Source organism: Rhodnius prolixus, unplaced genomic scaffold (genome assembly GCF_049639745.1).
Source record: "Rhodnius prolixus isolate KJV_2025 unplaced genomic scaffold, Rpr scaffold_9, whole genome shotgun sequence".
Classification (NCBI taxonomy): domain Eukaryota; kingdom Metazoa; phylum Arthropoda; class Insecta; order Hemiptera; family Reduviidae; genus Rhodnius; species Rhodnius prolixus.
Window position 1 is genome coordinate 11,634,808 of NW_027411604.1, and position 17,416 is coordinate 11,652,223.

The following is a 17,416-nucleotide window of genomic DNA, read 5'->3' on the forward strand; positions in this document are numbered from 1 at the left end:
ATAGAAAAAACATTGTGGTAAGTATTGTACTTTTAATTCTGCTTATAAAAAGGTATATATTATTTCTATATGACGAATACAAAATAAATATCACATAAACAATAAATGCATTCTTAAATAAAAATAAATAAAACACCTTGCCAACAAAAGTTGATTAAATAAGTACAAGGTACGTACATATTTTTAAGTATTCAATTGCAATAAGACTGGAATGAAATGACTAAAGAATTAACTTAAAAACCTACACTACAAAGTACGAAAAATGAGGGACTACTCGACAGGAAGTACACTTTTCTCACTTACATCAACTTTTTTTTGGAGGCACTTTACACTCTTTATCAGTACCTAGATAATTAAGATCAACTTCTTTCAATTCTATATGATTATCCTTCATCGATTTCTGAAAAAAGAGTATAAATTATCGTTTTTAACATATATTTAAAAGATAAGTAAAGTAAGGTGTTTCTCACAGGCTTTATATCGTTTTGCATATGTCAATGGGTCGTAACAGAGCAAAGATTACTTCTTATAAATCCCATGGCTTTTTAATAAATCTTATGATGTTCTAATATAATATTGTGAAGTTTAATATTTACAAATCTTTTTTTTTTTTTACGCGTGATTACAAAAAAAAGAAAAATTTCTGGCAGATTGATTTCAGTTTTAAGTAAGCAGACCCTGAATTACTGTACATTCAATAATGCAAATAAAATTAGTTACACTACTCAATTGCATTACATTGAATGTTATGTAGCTACTACGTAAAATAATGATTAACTGTAAACACTTTTTTTATTAACATTAAAGGTAAACTGTACTTAAACTTTAATCTGCTTAATACCTCTACGCAGTCTTTGTACACTTTAAGTAGTCGGGCACACATCGAATCATTATGGTCACCTTTCAGAAACTTCTGGCTAAACCATTCATTAAAACAAGCATCATATTCTTCTTTAAGTTGACGGCAAGCTTCCATTTAGTTCAATCGGATGTCCCTGCAAATATATACAAGTAATAGAAACAAAATTTATTATACCTGAACACATTGCTGGTACATTTTGAATAATGGTTCACAAACATCATCATTCATTTTTCCTTTCAGAAATTTGTCTCTAAACCACATTTGAAAACATTCATCATATTCATGTTTAATGTCATTGCAAGATTTTCCGATACTATTCATCATCAACCTGAAGTGTGTTATGTTATTTTGAAGGTAATTTTTAAATCCTATGATGAAAAAACATTACCATGTGAAACTGATTTTAACACACTATTAATATAAAGGCGTAAACTTTCGATTATAGTACTCACAGAAAAGTTTCTCTTTTTTATCTTGACTACTCAATAAATCATCACTAATTTCAGGGAAGGATTTTTCCGTATTCCTGATCCATTTACTTTAACTTAATTTATGTATGGATGAGTTCCTATTAATTAGAAGGTAGGCAGTTTTACTTTGGCGGAATTGAATATTTTCGCACATAAAAAGTTCAATAATATGAATTTATTGTTTGAAGATGTAACCTGAGAAAAGAACCTTCCTTGTAATAAGAAGGTTAATAAGGTTGCACTAGATTGGAAGAGGAAGGTTTCATATTTGCCTACAACCTTGAAATCGGAACTTCTGTAGGTTGGATTAATAAATATCTTAGAATGCTTAGTAACGTAATACACATTTTCTTTAATTTCGCATGCCTTAATGGAATTTTATCAACTCACAAGATTGTGGTTTGCCAGTACACGTAAGCTAAGGTGTATATCAAAATTTCATAAATATCATTTTGCAAATATGTCAACTAGAACAGAAATAAAACACACTTTACTTAAGAACTTTAAAGAGTTCAAGTTTGCTCCTTGCAAACTTTTAGATTTACCAATTGAAACCAATAGAGATAATTATGTCAGAAGAAACATTCATGGTGTACTATTTTCTCATGTGGATCCTTCACCTCTGAGCTCACCGATTTTAGTTTCGTTTTCATATGAGGCCCTGACAGAAATACTCGATTTAGATCCTGACGTTACAAAACAACCAGAGTTTGTTGATTTTATAGCAGGAAATAATGTAATTGTATCATCAACACCGTTGGCCCATAGATACGGGGGCCACCAGTTTGGTGTTTGGGCAATGCAATTAGGGGATGGTCGAGCTATATTGCTGGGCGAATATATAAACAGGTAACTTTAAAATTAAAAGCAGCTTAACTTCTCGCGTCATTATTTGATGTAGAAGTGAAAAAAAAAATCTGTTTATAGCAAAGGGGAAAGATGGGAACTTCAGTTGAAAGGAGCTGGTCGTACACCGTATTCAAGAGAAGGAGACGGAAGAGCTGTTTTAAGATCATCTATTAGAGAATATTTATGCTCTGAAGCGATGTTTTATTTAGGTTTGCATCTGCAACTGTTTTATACCGTAACTGTGAGTTAAAGAAGATATTTATGTATATCATTTGTTTTATTTTAGGGATACCCACTTCCAGAGCAGGAGCTATTATAGTTAGTAAGGATAAAGTAATTAGAGATTTATTATATGATGGGCATCCTATATTGGAATCTGCCTCAGTTGTACTAAGAATAGCTCCAACATGGTTTAGAATAGGATCGTTTGAACTTCTCATGAGAAATGGAGATATAACTGTTTTAGAAAATCTCACCAGTTTTGTTATTAAGGTAATAAAATGTTGAATTATGTAGTTCTTAGGATCTTCAAATTCATCTGATGATGTGAAAGTTATTGTTACGTACTCTTACTTCTTTTAAGAAAGTAATAAAATGTATTTATGTCGAACGCATTATAGAAGAGTTTGACACATATGTACAATTAAAATTAAATAACAGTACATTAAAATAAGTGTATGAAAATATATCTAAGTATGGATTTCATAGTTAGAAGAAATAAAAATTTAACAATCCGTCTAAAATTCTGCGAATTATCCAATTCTAATTCTGCATTTAAATAATCTGCCCGAATTTTAAACTCTAAATTTCTCTATATTTTAAAAGTAATTACTGTATTAATTTGTCCTCCCAACTGTTTTCGTTTACTTCTTCATATATCGGATTAAAAAAAAAGTTTCTGTTCTCTCGTATAAAAAATATTCGGAAAAGATAAGCAACAATGTTTCTTTAACAACACAAAGTGCACATATTTCTCACAATCTAAAACCTATATCATGGCTTTACGAATTAAACGGACAACGGACCATTAATTTATTGGCTAAGCGGACCTGTACTTCCATCTTTTCTTACCGAATAAACAGTTTCAAAGTAAATAACTTACTCTTAGATTGTGTAAAAGACCGGTATCATAATCAGAATTTTATATGCTTCATATTTAGACAAAAAAGATTATTTGAATATGTAGAAACAAAAGTATTTGTTTCTCTAATTAAAACATAATTAGATAACAACCTTATATTCCAGGATTAAGGTGATGACTCTAATATGACCAATCCAATTATCTTTCATTTTATGTGGGAATCTTTTAAAAATTATCAAATAAATCATTTTAACGTTATTGCTCATGGCTCAGTTACCTCAGACACCAATTGAACATTCTTTCCTCAGCCATCCCTTTGATTGATTTGATTACTGTCTCAGAGAATCAAAATTATTAGGAGTGTTTCGTGATAATAGAAATACATTCTTTATAAAAGTAGAGTTTTTTGAGACGCTGCCAGGTGTAAATGTGTTCTTAATCCACAACTTGAATCTATAGATTGAACTACAATGCCCACCAACTATATTTATGAGGGGGTAAAGTTTTAAGAAAATGTTTAAATTAATAGCCATAATAGAAAACTGTGTGAGTGATCAGAGATTTTTTTTTAATATTACAGCACCACTTTCCTGAAATTCCTGATGATGATAACAAAATTATTAACTTTCTTCGCAAAGTATTTCGATTAAATTCTGATCTAGTTGTGGCATGGCAATCTATTGGTTTTACACATGGAGTTATGAATACTGATAATATTAGCATTGTCGGTCTTACTATAGACTATGGTCCCTTTGGTTTTATGGAAGCATATGATCCTTTGTATGTTCCAAATCATTCTGATTCAGAAGCAAGATATTGTTATGGAAATCAAGTTAAGGTATGAATAAAAAATATTTTTCTATCACCAAACTTATTTTGTAAAAACAGAAGTTACTAAAGTCCATTTTACTTGAAATTGTTGACTTCAGATTATGCTATTTAATTTGCTTATGCTGACACAAGCTGTTTCTCCATTTCTTAAAGAAGAGCAAATTCAAGAAATTCCTAGTCTGTTGAGAGGAGAAGCGAACTATATCGAAACAAAACTCGAGTAGGTTTGTTTACATCCTGTATAATTTTCCTTTAAAATAAAATAAATTTATTTCTATTACTTTAATCCTTATTCTAGAGAGACTTTTTCGAAGAAGTTAGGTTTCAACAAGAGTGTTCCTGAGTTAGTAAAATTGTTAATTACAATTTTTGAAGAAACCAAAGCAGATTTTGTGATGACCTTTCGAGATTTAAGTGAGACACCACTTAGTGATTTAAAATCACCATCGAAGAATCTGTGGGGTCTATCATCGTTTGCTAAACATGAACAATATTTTGACTTTATTGAATTGTATGAAAGACACTTCAATGAAACAGGTAAAAGCTATCTTTAGTCAAATTAAGTTTGGTATCAGCCATGTTTTAAAGAAGGATTATATTTTAGGTCGAACGGACAGTGAAAGAATGGAAGAAATGTGCAAAATTAATCCTTGCTATATTTTACGCAATTGGATGGCTCAAGATGTAATCAAGGCCGCAGAAAATGGTGATTTTTCTGAGGTATGGTTCATCAATTTTCTTTTTTTTTTCTTATCTCTCTTGTATGAATATTATTTTTAATTTCTTTTTAATACTAAATTTGAAAACTTAAAAAGTTAATGTCTTAGAGAAAATAAATATAAATATTTACATTAATAATGTAAATCTTAGTCACTGATTAATTCAGTAAAAATAAAAATCTAGGTTGACAAGATGTTGGAAATATTGAAGTCGCCGTTCTCCAGACATCCAGATGCAGAAGCCAAAGGTTATGCATCGATACCACCATCATGGGCAAAGACTCTATGTCTTAGTTGTTCAAGCTAATGGGTTTATTAATATTAAGTAGGGAATGTAAGAAACTATTTATTTTCATATTTCTAAATGAAATCAGGAAAGTTTTGTCCAATTTTGCAGAATTTGTGTGAAGCCTGTGTGCCCTAGAATGTATAATAAGTGTAATTTAATTTTCGAGGGGATGATTAATCTGTTGACATTTAAAACGACTGTACATTTGAATAAAAAGTAGCTAGGTAATTGTCTGTAGAAATTTTCTTTTTCTGAAATTTAAAATTTGGATTCTTAATCTGGCACACTTAATCTGATGTTCCTGCTTGGTAATTGATTCTTGAAATCGATGGACTGAACTGATTGTTACGTCTTCTGCAAATATTTTTAATGGCTCACCAGTACATTTTAATGTATAAAACACCATTGTTTGTCTTTTGGGAATGTCTCTGCTGAACATAACTGATAAACAATTTTTATCTGAATTTCGAACTGAATATACTCGTACGTAATTTGCGCTTAAATTTTCAACTAAAAAAACTATGCTAATAATTAAATTACCGTAATTAGCGATTTCAGAATACTATCTTGCTAAAATGGAAAAGTAAAATTGCACCTTCTGCCAAGTATTTCGCAGTTATAAATACTAGATATGAATTTATTGAAATAAAGGACTGCGTTCTATTTAGGCAAAAAATGCTTATTTCCATCTCTTTGAAGAAGGTGCACAAACAAATTCTTGATTACATGGAAACTTTTGTAAGTAGTCACATTATCAAAATTAGTGTGTTACTCTGATTTTAAACAAAAATTCTTTTTAAATAATTGAAAACTCTTAACTTACCGACCATGTCTCTACATCATTCTAAAAAAATCATGAGGTGGTTGTAATTCGGAATATCTCTCCCCATATTTCTATTTGGGGATATTGCTTTAATAATTCGATGATGATTCAAGTGATCTGCCCATATTAACTCTGGCCCTTTACTTTTTTTATTTCCCCTAAGATTTTATCTTGAGTTCTGATTATATCGGTTCTGGCCACTGTTACGACTGGTGTGCCTACTTACTTTTTGAGTTTTTCATATAACCGTCGGTTAGGGTGAATAGCTTTTACTTCGCTGAATTCGATTTCGCAAAGATCTTATCATTAATATTACGAAATATTTTTCTTGTACATTTGTCATTTACTTTTTTTCTCTCTTCATTAACTAATCACAATTCATTGTTTTAAATATTTTTGTTGTGATACTGATTTCAATAATATTAGTCCCTTGTTCTGGTATTATTTTTTTTTATTTGAATATTTTTGAGTAGTTTTTAGAGGAATTGTAGTTTGCAAGTATTTTATTTGTGGAATACTGATGATTGTCTTTTTCAAAGTTTTATGTAGAAATTTCGAACGAGTGAAAAATTGAAACTATTTCGAAGTCGCCGTTAGATTTCGTTTGATTAAATTTATTGGTTTTATTTATTCTGTTTTCGTAACTACATAAAGGAAGGTGGCTATAAAAAGAGTTCTTAAAGACATGATAGTTGGTTTGACTTAAGGGTTTTCTAGTTTTCTGTTGCTTATATGGTTACAAGATAATTATTCTGGACAAATTGAGGTTTAGCGATGATTTTCTGAATGTAATCCTGAAATCTTATAGGTAGATATATACAACTCATCTATAATCAACATTGCTTGATTATTTTTATTTTTTTTTTAAACGTTAATATATTTTAATTTTAAATCGTCCTATTGCAGCTATTACCTATTTATTATACTGTTACCTTATTATTTTAAGAATTTCTACATAAAAGAAAAACTTAATATTTTCATATTTTTTTTGTCTGCTGTAGATATTAATTTGTATTTATAGTTAATGATTACTGTTGATTATGTTTAATATATGTTTATTGATGTTTAGATTGAACTCTTTATTACATATAAAAACAAATTACCTATCTTTATTAATTCATAATTTTATGTCTTTTAATGGAAATACATTTTTGTAACTGTCAATTTAGGTAAACAATCGCTAACAAGTTTTATTGCACAAGCATAAAAAACGGAAATTAAACAAGAAAATTAACAAGATATTATGTTTATAATTTGGTATACACATTTAATCCGTTACTTCTTCTTTAAAACATAATTTTAATCAGTCAGTGTGAAAAAAAGTTTAGTCAATTGTACAATATTTGGCGTTCATTTAATATTCTAAAATAGGTATGTTAAGTGTTATGGAAATTTAGTAGGAAGTATGAGATGACAATAATAATAATAATAATAATAATAATAATAATAATAATAATAGCACCATTTTTGATTACTTTTAGGGCAACTTCCAGAGTGTATAAACATGGTTCTGGCCCTATTTGGTAGTGTATATTCTAAATTCATTTGTGCATTTTCTTTTTTTTTTTAATTTTTCTCTGTCTATGTAAAAAGGTCATAAAAGAGAGAGTGTTGATTGGTTGTAGAGGCGTAGAGGAAAGTTGCTTTGTCGAAATTGAGTGTGCTAATATTAATGTGATGCACCATGTTGATAGAAATTGGATTACATTTTCAGTAAATGTATTTATACATACAATTTTTAACATTTTCTTTCTTCCGATTGTCTATTTCAGTAATGGGCTCTCTTATAAGTTTTTGCCCCTGTAAAAACATAAGCTGGTGAACGAACAACTCCAACAAGCGGTCTAGGACATAATTGTACTGATAAAACTTTTCTAGCTATATTAGTTTAATTACTTTAAAGATTACAAAAAAAAAATCGAAATATCGGTATTATTTTGAAAAATGATGGAAGGCGTACGAAAAGACAATAAGACGTAGGCTGAGTATTTTTTTAACATAGATATATTTTTTTTAAAAAAAAATTACAATTTTATTATACAATTTTTTTACACTTAAGGTGTCAAAATTGTAGATATTTTTATCTTTCCATCTCTAGACGATGATAAGCAAGTTGCACATTGGTTAGCCATTGACCAATCACAAGCAGTAAGTGGACTACGATGTCCTTCCAAATGAAGCATAAGTTGTAGAGAATTATTTGATACCTAAGAAAAATAATTAAGCTTTAATAACAAACCACCTATAATTTGGAAGCTTAAATTACAGTCATCCAGCTTACTTGATAAATATTAGCCCCAGAGCTGCCACAAGCAGAGAGAATATGTTTACCACTTTGATGGAGAGAAAATCCTTGTGTACCATGCACAGAATGGCAATTGTGAATAGATGCTGAAAACACTAGTTCTCCTTTTTGCGCTAAGTTTATACGAAGAAGCTTAATAAACACACAAAGAATTATTTTTTTAAAGACAGGTATACATAGTGAACATGAAACTGTTTAAAAAGGCTGCTCATTCGCTAAAGAGTAGTAATAGTAATAATAACATAAGTTTTATGAAGAAAAAAAAACAGAATACAAAAAATATTTTAATATACCACTGAAGAATAATTTGTTCTATTTATTTATCTATTTATTAATTTTTAGTTTCTTTGATTTCCTCTAAACTTCAGGCAAAGTAAGTGACTTTATTTCTAAATATATATATTTTAAATAGACAATTTGTATTCGAAGCCAATTTTTTCATTCAGGCATTCGCAGAAGTGTCCTATAAAAAAAAAGTAAGATCGTCGACTTAAAATACATTATTCTAAGCTAGAGAAATAGACCTTAGAGTCAGTTACTACACATGCCGACTCTGTTATATGCCTTTTTATAAGACACAGCCTCTTACAGAGAGGCTACAATACACTTCTACAGAATGGTATTGAATAAACTCAATGCCTCCGTAAGCAAATTATGATAGTACGAGCTGGCTTCTCATCGCCTATATGATTATTAGTTTGCGAAATGAAATCTTTGGCACTTCAAAAACCGGAGAAGATGGTAGCACTAAAAGGAAAACCCTAGTCTTAAAAACGGAAGTCCATGAGAGGAGATCGGTACAATGAGCCTCTTTTGGCAGTAGTTGCAGGGAAACAAGACGCACACGATATTCAAAATTTACTTAGTGTGCTACTAGATAACATATTCTTCCCTAAGTAATGAATTAATAAGATGTCTTACCTTATGGTCGGCACCTAAAGAATAACAAGTGTTATGATCAGGCGTCAAATGAATTGCATAAACACTTCCATTATGCACATCCCAAGTTTCAATGCATTCACTATTTCTTAAATCAATACTTCTAACAGTTCCATCTGAACAACCAGCAATTAATAAACTTCCATTATGATTAAATAGACAGCAATTTACAGTTAAACCTGACTGATTTTCTCTAAAAGTATAGGAATGCTGCAAAAAGATACAATATAAACATAAAACTACTTTAATAAACTAACAACAATAAAATCTTACGATTTTGTTCTTTTACTTCTAGTTTGCGTGACTTAATGTCATAAAGTAACAATTTTGCAAATCCCTCACTATTTACTGCCGAGCAAGTTACTGTACATTCTGTAGGACTGCAGCACAAGCTAAGAATTCTGGAATAAAAAAAATTAATAAATTTTATCAATACAACAGAGTGCCCATACAAATTAAATTTTTGTTTATTTATATTAAATGATAGGAATATTGTATAAACATACCTACAGCCTGCTAGAAGACTGCCCTCTTCATTACCTAATTCCCAAATTGTTTTATTTTCTTTACTGTCATGCAACCTTAGTCTTCCATCTTTACTACCACTGATGAAATATCTTTCGTTTTTCGACACCCAACTCAGTGCTTCTATTTCATTTCGAAATTGGAATGTTGACAAAACCCTTGTAAAGAAGAAAGGTTTAGGGATTTTAGATTAGGTTTGCAAATTTCAAACAGTTGGACTTATAATGATATTACTTTGGTGTTGGTGAAGGAGACCAAAGTTTTACAATCCCATCCACATCTGAACTTGCGACCAGAGAACCTAATGCATTGAATTTACACTGAGTAATTGCCGCTTTATGTTCAGTCATTTTCTCCTAAAAGTAAATTATTTTTAAAAAATGCAAATTCGCGTCAATTAATTTATTTTTACTGTTTTTCCTACTTTATTTTTTTATTTTTTGTTGTATTAAATTATTTTTTGACACGTAAAATAGATATTTTAGATTACTTGGCTTAACAGCAGGAAGTTATCTTTTTTAGTATTCTTCCTTTCGTTGTCTAGAGAAACATCTCTATGAGAGTGGCGAGAACGTGAATCCAACGATAATGAACGTTTCGGTACAGTATCTGCACTGAAACCAAGAATTGGTAATTATAAATTAGTATTGTATTGTATTAATTAATTTCAAAGTTACAAAACATAAATACCTCACCTATGCTTTATCCATCCACTTTGACTAACATGTCGTTTACTGGAATGTTGTTTATGAACACCAATTTGTTCATCTGTGAGAAATTAATTGTTATTTGTTATGATGTTATTGAATGAATATTGAAAACAAAGTCCGAGGAAACATAACCCCAAAATTTACAGGCAACTGTTATTTAATTTTATTACTTTTTTAAATTCTACTGTACTTTGGAATTATAAATAAAGCATTTTCAATTAGCTTAATTAAATTTTATTTCTAATCGTAGTTTCAAAAGGGAGCTCCTTGCTAAGATTTATAAAAATCCCATGATATAATAAATAAAGGCATTACTTGTGCGGGAATTCAATTGATTTTCGTGGTTTGAATTTTTAATGATTTTGAATAAATCTGAAAATTCTCAGATTTGAATCTCATGGAAGTGTTTAGTGAATGAATGTTGATCAGAACAAATTTAGGGAACAATCAAGGTGCAAAATAGTAAAGATTACTTCTAAAATTTTATGTTTTCTTTTCTTCGCTTAATTTTATTTCTCATAACTTAAAAAATGAAACTTTGGATTTCAACGATGGGTCTAAAGTTCTGAATAATATCTTCGATTTCCTTTGTCATAGCATGCATGCTTTTTCTTTTCCTGATAAATTTAGGCAATTAACATACGTTCTAAGAAGGATAAAATCAACGTCATAATTTCATGTATTAAGATAACAGCACCTACACCTAGAATTCTTGGAGTCTTCTGAGTGCCCTACCGATCTCCGAAAAATTTTCTCCCACTACAGATAGCTACAGATATAATCAGTGTACTCCGGATGCTCTAAGTGAGATACTATCTAAGGCTAGGATGCTTTTATTTTAGCACTACCTTTAGGAAAAAATCTGTTGCGAAGTCATAGATTATTAGATTTTATGTAAAATGTATACATATTTAAACTGTTAATTTAGAATAATAATTTTGAAGAAATTTACATAACAATGTACAACATCGTAATAATGCTGATTAATATCTCAATGTTTTCTTTAGGCGTTCGCTCATTATCGAAAAAACTTACAGGTTCTGAGCAATATAGTGATGTGCACCTTAAAAATAATAACATTTCTTAAGGGTTATATCTCCGTAATATAAAAGTTAATGAACTTTTATTTCATTTTTAATTTCATGCAGTTTTATACCATTCGACTTTTGGGGGAACTTTGTTGTAAAGGAACAACGCATACTTAGATATCCCCAACATAAACACATGCCCTACACTCTGGGGCAAACTCAAGGGAAATGAACATAAAGTGATAGCATCCGCCCTAGTAAAAGCAATGTTGACATTAGTTGGTTCGTCCTTACATTACATGCAGTTCTACCACAATATGTCTGTAAAATGGAACATACTATCGGAGCATGCTTCTTTTAAATAACTTCTGTTACCAAAAGAGTTGGGGTATGTGTTTGAGTCTCTTTATTTTCTAATTCGTCAGTTAACTGCAAATAAGAATTGATGGATTGGTCAACGAAATCGGATGAAATGCAGTCTCTTACATAATTAAAATTTAAATAATATTAGTACGTTTTCTATATCGATTTCACTTTCTTAAAGTACAATTTATTAAACGTTAATGTTTTTTGAGAATTTATAAAACATACCAAATTAAAAATTAATGCCGGCAAAAAATTACATTTTCTGTTCTTCTTGGCCGAAACTCAAAAACACGTTTATCCCTCCATAATTGCAGGCGTATCGAACTACACAATAAAGCAGGCCCTGCAGTGTGGACCGATCTTATTTATTGTTATCTATATTGAGAAATCGTTGCCGACTGATCTAGCACAAAGCCCTTTGATTGAATCTATCCAAATCTATCACTATAGAAATGTAAAGCGAGCTATATTCTCTTTTTATTCACTTGATGATTTCTACTCAGCTACTAACACTTCCTCATTACAGGCCGCTAACTTTCTCTTCACAAGCATTGACAACATGCAAACGAGCCACTAAGTGCCTGCTTCACAGTTATCCCTCCAAGTTTCTCTTTAAAGCTTATCTTAGGCCTTTGTAAATTATTTCAAGTTAGTATATAAATCTAAAATAACAGGTAGAGGGGATTCATTTGGGTAGAAATCTTCAAACGTGCTGCTGTTCGTGACACCACAGAAAGGCCTATCTTTACACTTTTAATACTAAAATTTGAGCGACATTTCTTGAAGATGAACAACAGCATTATTTTAAAGGAGTCACACGGCGTTTTTTGTTAAAAATGTGAAGATTAAATAAAATAGATAGTGCTTCACTTAACACTTCAAAATAATACAAATTTATAGTACTACAGAAAAAGTTCAAATTAAATGTAATACTGTACAGAAGAGGTTAAAAAATGATGAAATGTCCAAAAATGAATCCTTTAAACTGTATATTTACAAAAAAATTGAAAAATTTAAAAAAATACAAGTAGGAACAAGAAATCAATTTACTAAACTTAGCATGCTTCAATTCACAAAAGAGACACCTACTTAATCAAAAATAAGAAATATAATTCAGGGTAAATGTGTTTAACTAAGAAAATAATTGTAGCAAATCTACACGAATAGAGAGATATCTTATTTTAATTGGTTACCTTGTGTGTGCGGTTTCCGGCCCATAATAGGGCTGGTCGGCAAGCCACCACCTATTGTACGGATAAGACTCTTCAGTGACTTAGACTGATGTTCACCAGAAGTTGGAGTTTCTCTGAAATAAATACTCTAATTTGAATAAAATCATCAACTAAAATTTCTTCTTTATTTCAATTTTAGCTTTGCTAAAGTTGCGAATGTATTAATATCTAAATATTCTATAACGACCTAGCAAAATAAAGCACTAGCCTAGGACTGTCATAATTTTATTTACTTGGAATTACAGCATAAGGGAAACTTCACACAATAACGATCTGCAAATCAATTGCGGCTGGAAAGATAACCAATGTAGGTTTGCAAATTTTTTCTTCTTAAACGTATAACTAAGACTTGATTTTACTACATATATTTGTTTTTATACTAATATTACTGAGCAATAATGTAGAAATCATCCATGATGTCCATTGGTGGAACTGCATCGGGTACCACATTTGCACACTGGCTTAAGGTTGCTAATTTATGTTTCAAAGCGTCATTTTCCTCTTGAAGTCTCCTTAGTTTGGTAGCTTCTTCTTCGTAGCTAGATAATGCAGGTTGAGGGATAACCTAATAAAATAAATAAAAATACTAACATGATGAATGAGAAATTTCGTTTGTTATATTAATAACTTAAAGTAAAGGATTATTTACCTGATAAATAATTGCAAGAAAATTATGAAGTGACACTAAAAATGTATCTTGCCACTGTTTCGTAAAATATACTGAGAAAGCATTATGTTCTTCAGGATTTTTGATATAGGGGAGCACTAAAGAACAAAGGGTACCAATAAAATATATAGAAAATTTTACAAACTAACCTAACAATATTAAAAATGAATATAAACCGTAATTATGTAGTAACTAATATGAACAATCAGATAATAAAAAATACGTACTGAACCATTCTTTCCATTCTACGTGGCCATGAATTTCCGGCGTCATTTTCGTAAAGAATTCATTAATTTTATCTGATTTGTTATTTGTTACAGCATTAACCAGATAAAATTTAAATAAAGATGTTTCCAGTTTCCGTAGGCCTGAAAAAAAACATTCTGTTTCTTATTACGTAATTAATTTTTGAAAATAAAGCAATAGAGGGCAATTTTTTTATGAATTTGTTATTAATTTAAGCAGAACACAGTACAAGTAATAAATTAAGAAATTTAATCAGAATTTTCTGTAACTGCTTCTCAGGGTGAACTTCACAATAATTATACGATTAAACAGTGTTTCAAAGAAATAGTTACAAATTGTACCAAAGCTATGAATTGTAAGCAACTCAGATCACAAAAGTTATCTGCTGTGAAAAGCTCATACCACTTTTTTATTCAAATTAAACCGTTAAGTTTCTTCAATACTTTTAGGTTTCTCCAAATAAATTAGCAGGGAGAATATAATTACTCCTTTCACAAATGTAAAAATGGGCTTGAGTGTGGACTACAACTTCTATTGTCAGCTTTTGCTATCACCTCACTTTTCAGAATTCGCATATTATATTTCCAAGAAACATAATTGAAATAAAAGTAATAAATATGTAAAAGGCAGGAATTCGCTGAGTGGTTAGCGAATACAAGATTCAAATTCTGAGATCAGAGATTCTAATCCACCTACTGGCAATTTTCTCTTTCAAGGAACTGCTACACCTCAATGTACCCTTGTTGTCTGTAACGAAGACTGATCGGAGCCTGCAGTGTCTGAACAAAAGCACCGGGCGCCAATAACTTCAGATGTTGACGCGCGTTAAATACAAAAAAAAAAATGCATGTGTAAAACATAAAGTAATCCCAAAAACATTTTCTTGAAACTTAGGTTTCTAGCAGTTTTCAATGTTCCTTCATAGTCTATACTTAATGAAATTTAAAAAAGGAGAATTTTCGAAGAAAGCTAAGATAGAAGTTTGGAAACACCAAGAAAAAGACAACAATTTTCCAGGAGAAATGTTCCTAAAGTGGAAAAATAAAAGAGAAAAGAGCATTCAAAGTTAGAAGAGGAAGTACAAAAACTGAAAAATCGCATTTCAAGTAGACAGATTTCGTCCACAAAACACTTTCAGAAACCACAATGGTACCAACAAAGGGCCAGCAGTACAGCTTTCTGTGGTTTTTATTTTTTTGTAGTGTTAACTTAGACGCACAGATACCTTACAAACTTTTTTCTATTCAGTGATCCTCAAAACGATTATTTCCGAAGAAAGGTCTAATTCAAACATCTGATAGATCGCGATACTTTCTTTTATTAGATGAGAAGTACAACTTATATACATACTATCATCCATTTAGTAAAATAAAAAAAATTAAAATTGCAAAAATACCTGGCGTGAATTCATGTTCTAGTTTAGAAAAGATTTTTTGATCGAAATGAGTCCACAGTTCTCTTAATGAAGTTAGATCATAATTATTAATGAATATCAAGAACTGATCAACAATTCGATCAACCTGAAAAAGGTTTTAATTATTAATAGAATATTAAAATTAAAAATTAAAATTTTGATTATTGTTAATGCATAAAATAACTTTCTACTAGTATCCTATTCTAATAAACTAATATATAATTATAAAAAAAATATATAATTTAATATAATTAATTTTATTGTAATTAATAATACAATAAATGTTATCTCAAAACAAAAGGAAAATGTGAGGAAGAAACAAGTACAAACGAATTAAACGTTGCATTAGTGAAACGTAATCCCTTAAATCACATTGAAACCACAGCAAGTCTACTTGAGAACTTATTTCCTCTACGTTTCTGTACTTCTTCAACATTGAAGCTTTTGATGAAGGCAGCAATGAGCACCAAAAATAGAGATGTTGTAGAAAAAGTAGAGAAAAATAATTGGTCTTCAAAAAGACTCGTGATTATTACTGTTAAAAGCCTTTATTTATAACTGCATTTTTTTTCTATTTGCTAATGCTCTTTTTTTTAAAAAGACAAATTTAGAGAAAACTAGTGAAATTATTTCCAATAAACGCTAGGAATTCTCTAAGGCATAGCAAATCAAGATGTATACTTATTTTATTAACTTCTTTGGTCCAAACTCGCTAAGCGTTCTTAAAATTAGTAGTTTCATTCATTACTTTTTGTTTCATTAAGTAGATTCAGAATTTAAAACAGTTATAAAATTAAAGAGATCTATTGAGGTGAATGAGAAAAACGTTTGATACAATGTTTACAATACAGAATTAATCTGGCAAATATAATTACCCTAAATCCTCTGTCTTTGTCCACTTTCAATTCTCCATCAAATGATTTTAAAGTAATTGTAAAACCTCTGAATAAAAGATATTCTCTAACTAATTCATCTAAATGTTGAATGTGAGACATTCTTTACATCACTAATTCACAATAACTTATTCGTGAATCTAATAGTAATAAATATTAAAATTAACATTGAAGAATAAATATGCAATCAGTGCTTAATTTACATTTCTCTAGTTAACGATACGTAAGATGAGCTATAACACTTGTTACTAAGATCTTACTTAACACTAGTGATGGGCTATTTGAGCGGACTCGTTCCATTGGAACGAGTCCGATGGTGGAACGAGTTGATTCAAATCCCTATTTTTAAAAAAAGTGATTCCGCCCCGCCCCAAAAAATTTAGGCAAATAAAAATGAAAATGAGGCAGCAGAAGGTTTGGAACGATTAAACATAAGAACAAATGTCACGCAATTTATTATATTATTATATCATTAAATGTTAGCTTTCCCAGTTAATAACAAAACTATATTTCTTTAACACACATTGAGTACTATCCCTAATTTCCAATTGCTCTGATAAATATAAAATTAACAACGTAATACAAATATTAACACAAAAATAGGCTAGTCAAATATAAATTAAAGCAATGCAGTTTTGTCATTATCTAGCTTGACCACTAGAAGACTGGAGTTAACTTACTTCAAGAGTATTCAAGGTAGAGAAACGGAAATGGGTAGGAAATTATTCCATAAAAATTCTAACCCTTCAAAATTATAATTACTCATAATATTTATTAACTAAGAATTGAATATCAAGCTTTTAAAATATTATCTTATTGTTTTACAAAAAGAAAAAGCTGTGTGCTTAATCTTAAACTTAGCGCTGGACACTCTTACTCTCATCTTCATTGGCGTAAGCTTGAACGTGTACATGTCAGCTAGACGGTCAAAGTAAAACTGGGCCAAAATTTAGTATTACCTAACTGGTTTACTTAGTGTAGTATCCCTCCCACTCTATCACCTATTTCACAAACATTCATCGATTGAAAATATTTTTTAGTTAAATATTCGTTTCATTGGAATACAAAAAACATTATAACGCTTTCTTAAGATGATTTGAATTTTTAAAATTTGTTTTTGTCCATTACTCTTATAAAATACGAAGAATTTCAAATAAAATATAATAT

At 29.9% G+C, this 17,416-nt stretch overlaps 3 protein-coding genes across 6 annotated transcripts; 1 reads left to right on the plus strand and 2 right to left on the minus strand.

Moving 5' to 3' along the window:
- Positions 1–12: 12 nt before the first annotated feature.
- LOC141454359 (TP53-regulated inhibitor of apoptosis 1-like) lies at positions 13–1,554 on the minus strand. Of its 3 annotated transcripts, none has more exons than XM_074128476.1 (3): positions 1,315–1,554; positions 1,037–1,230; positions 13–400 (listed from the first exon to the last, which is right to left on the minus strand). In XM_074128476.1, exons 2-3 carry the CDS (start codon positions 1,184–1,186, stop codon positions 305–307), a joined length of 246 nt encoding a protein of 81 aa, XP_073984577.1. In that variant the 5' UTR covers positions 1,187–1,230; positions 1,315–1,554; the 3' UTR covers positions 13–304. The 3 variants fall into 3 exon arrangements, with proteins under 3 accessions (XP_073984577.1, XP_073984578.1, XP_073984579.1); XM_074128477.1 differs by lacking the exon at positions 1,037–1,230 and adding an exon at positions 842–995 and having other exon boundaries at positions 1,315–1,543; XM_074128478.1 differs by lacking the exon at positions 1,315–1,554 and adding an exon at positions 842–995 and having other exon boundaries at positions 1,079–1,219.
- A 17-nt stretch (positions 1,555–1,571) lies between these two features.
- On the plus strand, positions 1,572–6,992 carry LOC141454356 (protein adenylyltransferase SelO-like). Its single transcript, XM_074128466.1, has 8 exons — positions 1,572–2,181; positions 2,260–2,390; positions 2,468–2,673; positions 3,843–4,100; positions 4,192–4,313; positions 4,392–4,630; positions 4,698–4,813; positions 4,997–6,992. Exons 1-8 carry the CDS (start codon positions 1,703–1,705, stop codon positions 5,117–5,119), a joined length of 1,674 nt encoding a protein of 557 aa, XP_073984567.1. The 5' UTR covers positions 1,572–1,702; the 3' UTR covers positions 5,120–6,992.
- A 918-nt stretch (positions 6,993–7,910) lies between these two features.
- LOC141454355 (WD repeat-containing protein 91) lies at positions 7,911–16,783 on the minus strand. 2 transcript variants are annotated; one of them, XM_074128464.1, is made up of 14 exons: positions 16,232–16,779; positions 15,339–15,462; positions 13,924–14,064; positions 13,679–13,794; positions 13,419–13,594; positions 12,991–13,103; positions 10,389–10,461; positions 10,184–10,307; positions 9,928–10,049; positions 9,675–9,851; positions 9,458–9,569; positions 9,151–9,378; positions 8,206–8,361; positions 7,911–8,131 (listed from the first exon to the last, which is right to left on the minus strand). In XM_074128464.1, the coding sequence occupies exons 1-14, from the start codon at positions 16,349–16,351 to the stop codon at positions 7,979–7,981; spliced, it is 1,935 nt and encodes a 644-aa protein (XP_073984565.1). In that variant the 5' UTR covers positions 16,352–16,779; the 3' UTR covers positions 7,911–7,978. The 2 variants fall into 2 exon arrangements, with proteins under 2 accessions (XP_073984565.1, XP_073984566.1); XM_074128465.1 differs by lacking the exon at positions 7,911–8,131 and having other exon boundaries at positions 8,348–8,692; positions 16,232–16,783.
- Between the last annotated feature and the right edge of the window lie 633 nt (positions 16,784–17,416).

Bases quoted from the DNA above. Each gene is read 5' to 3' on its own strand.
- LOC141454359 (XM_074128476.1), bottom strand. From the start codon at position 1,186: ATGATGAATAGTATCGGAAAATCTTGCAATGACATTAAACATGAATAT. The intron at 401-1,036 runs GTATAATAAATT...CTCTTTTTTCAG, and splicing joins TGTACCAGCAATGTGTTCAG to AAATCGATGAAGGATAATCA.
- LOC141454356 (XM_074128466.1), top strand. From the start codon at position 1,703: ATGGAATTTTATCAACTCACAAGATTGTGGTTTGCCAGTACACGTAAG. The intron at 4,101-4,191 runs GTATGAATAAAA...TGTTGACTTCAG, and splicing joins GTTATGGAAATCAAGTTAAG to ATTATGCTATTTAATTTGCT. The intron at 4,814-4,996 runs GTATGGTTCATC...ATAAAAATCTAG, and splicing joins AAAATGGTGATTTTTCTGAG to GTTGACAAGATGTTGGAAAT.
- LOC141454355 (XM_074128464.1), bottom strand. From the start codon at position 16,351: ATGTCTCACATTCAACATTTAGATGAATTAGTTAGAGAATATCTTTTA. The intron at 13,595-13,678 runs GTAAATAATCCT...TTATTTTATTAG, and splicing joins TTCTTGCAATTATTTATCAG to GTTATCCCTCAACCTGCATT. The intron at 10,462-12,990 runs GTAACCAATTAA...AATTTCTCACAG, and splicing joins CCGGAAACCGCACACACAAG to ATGAACAAATTGGTGTTCAT.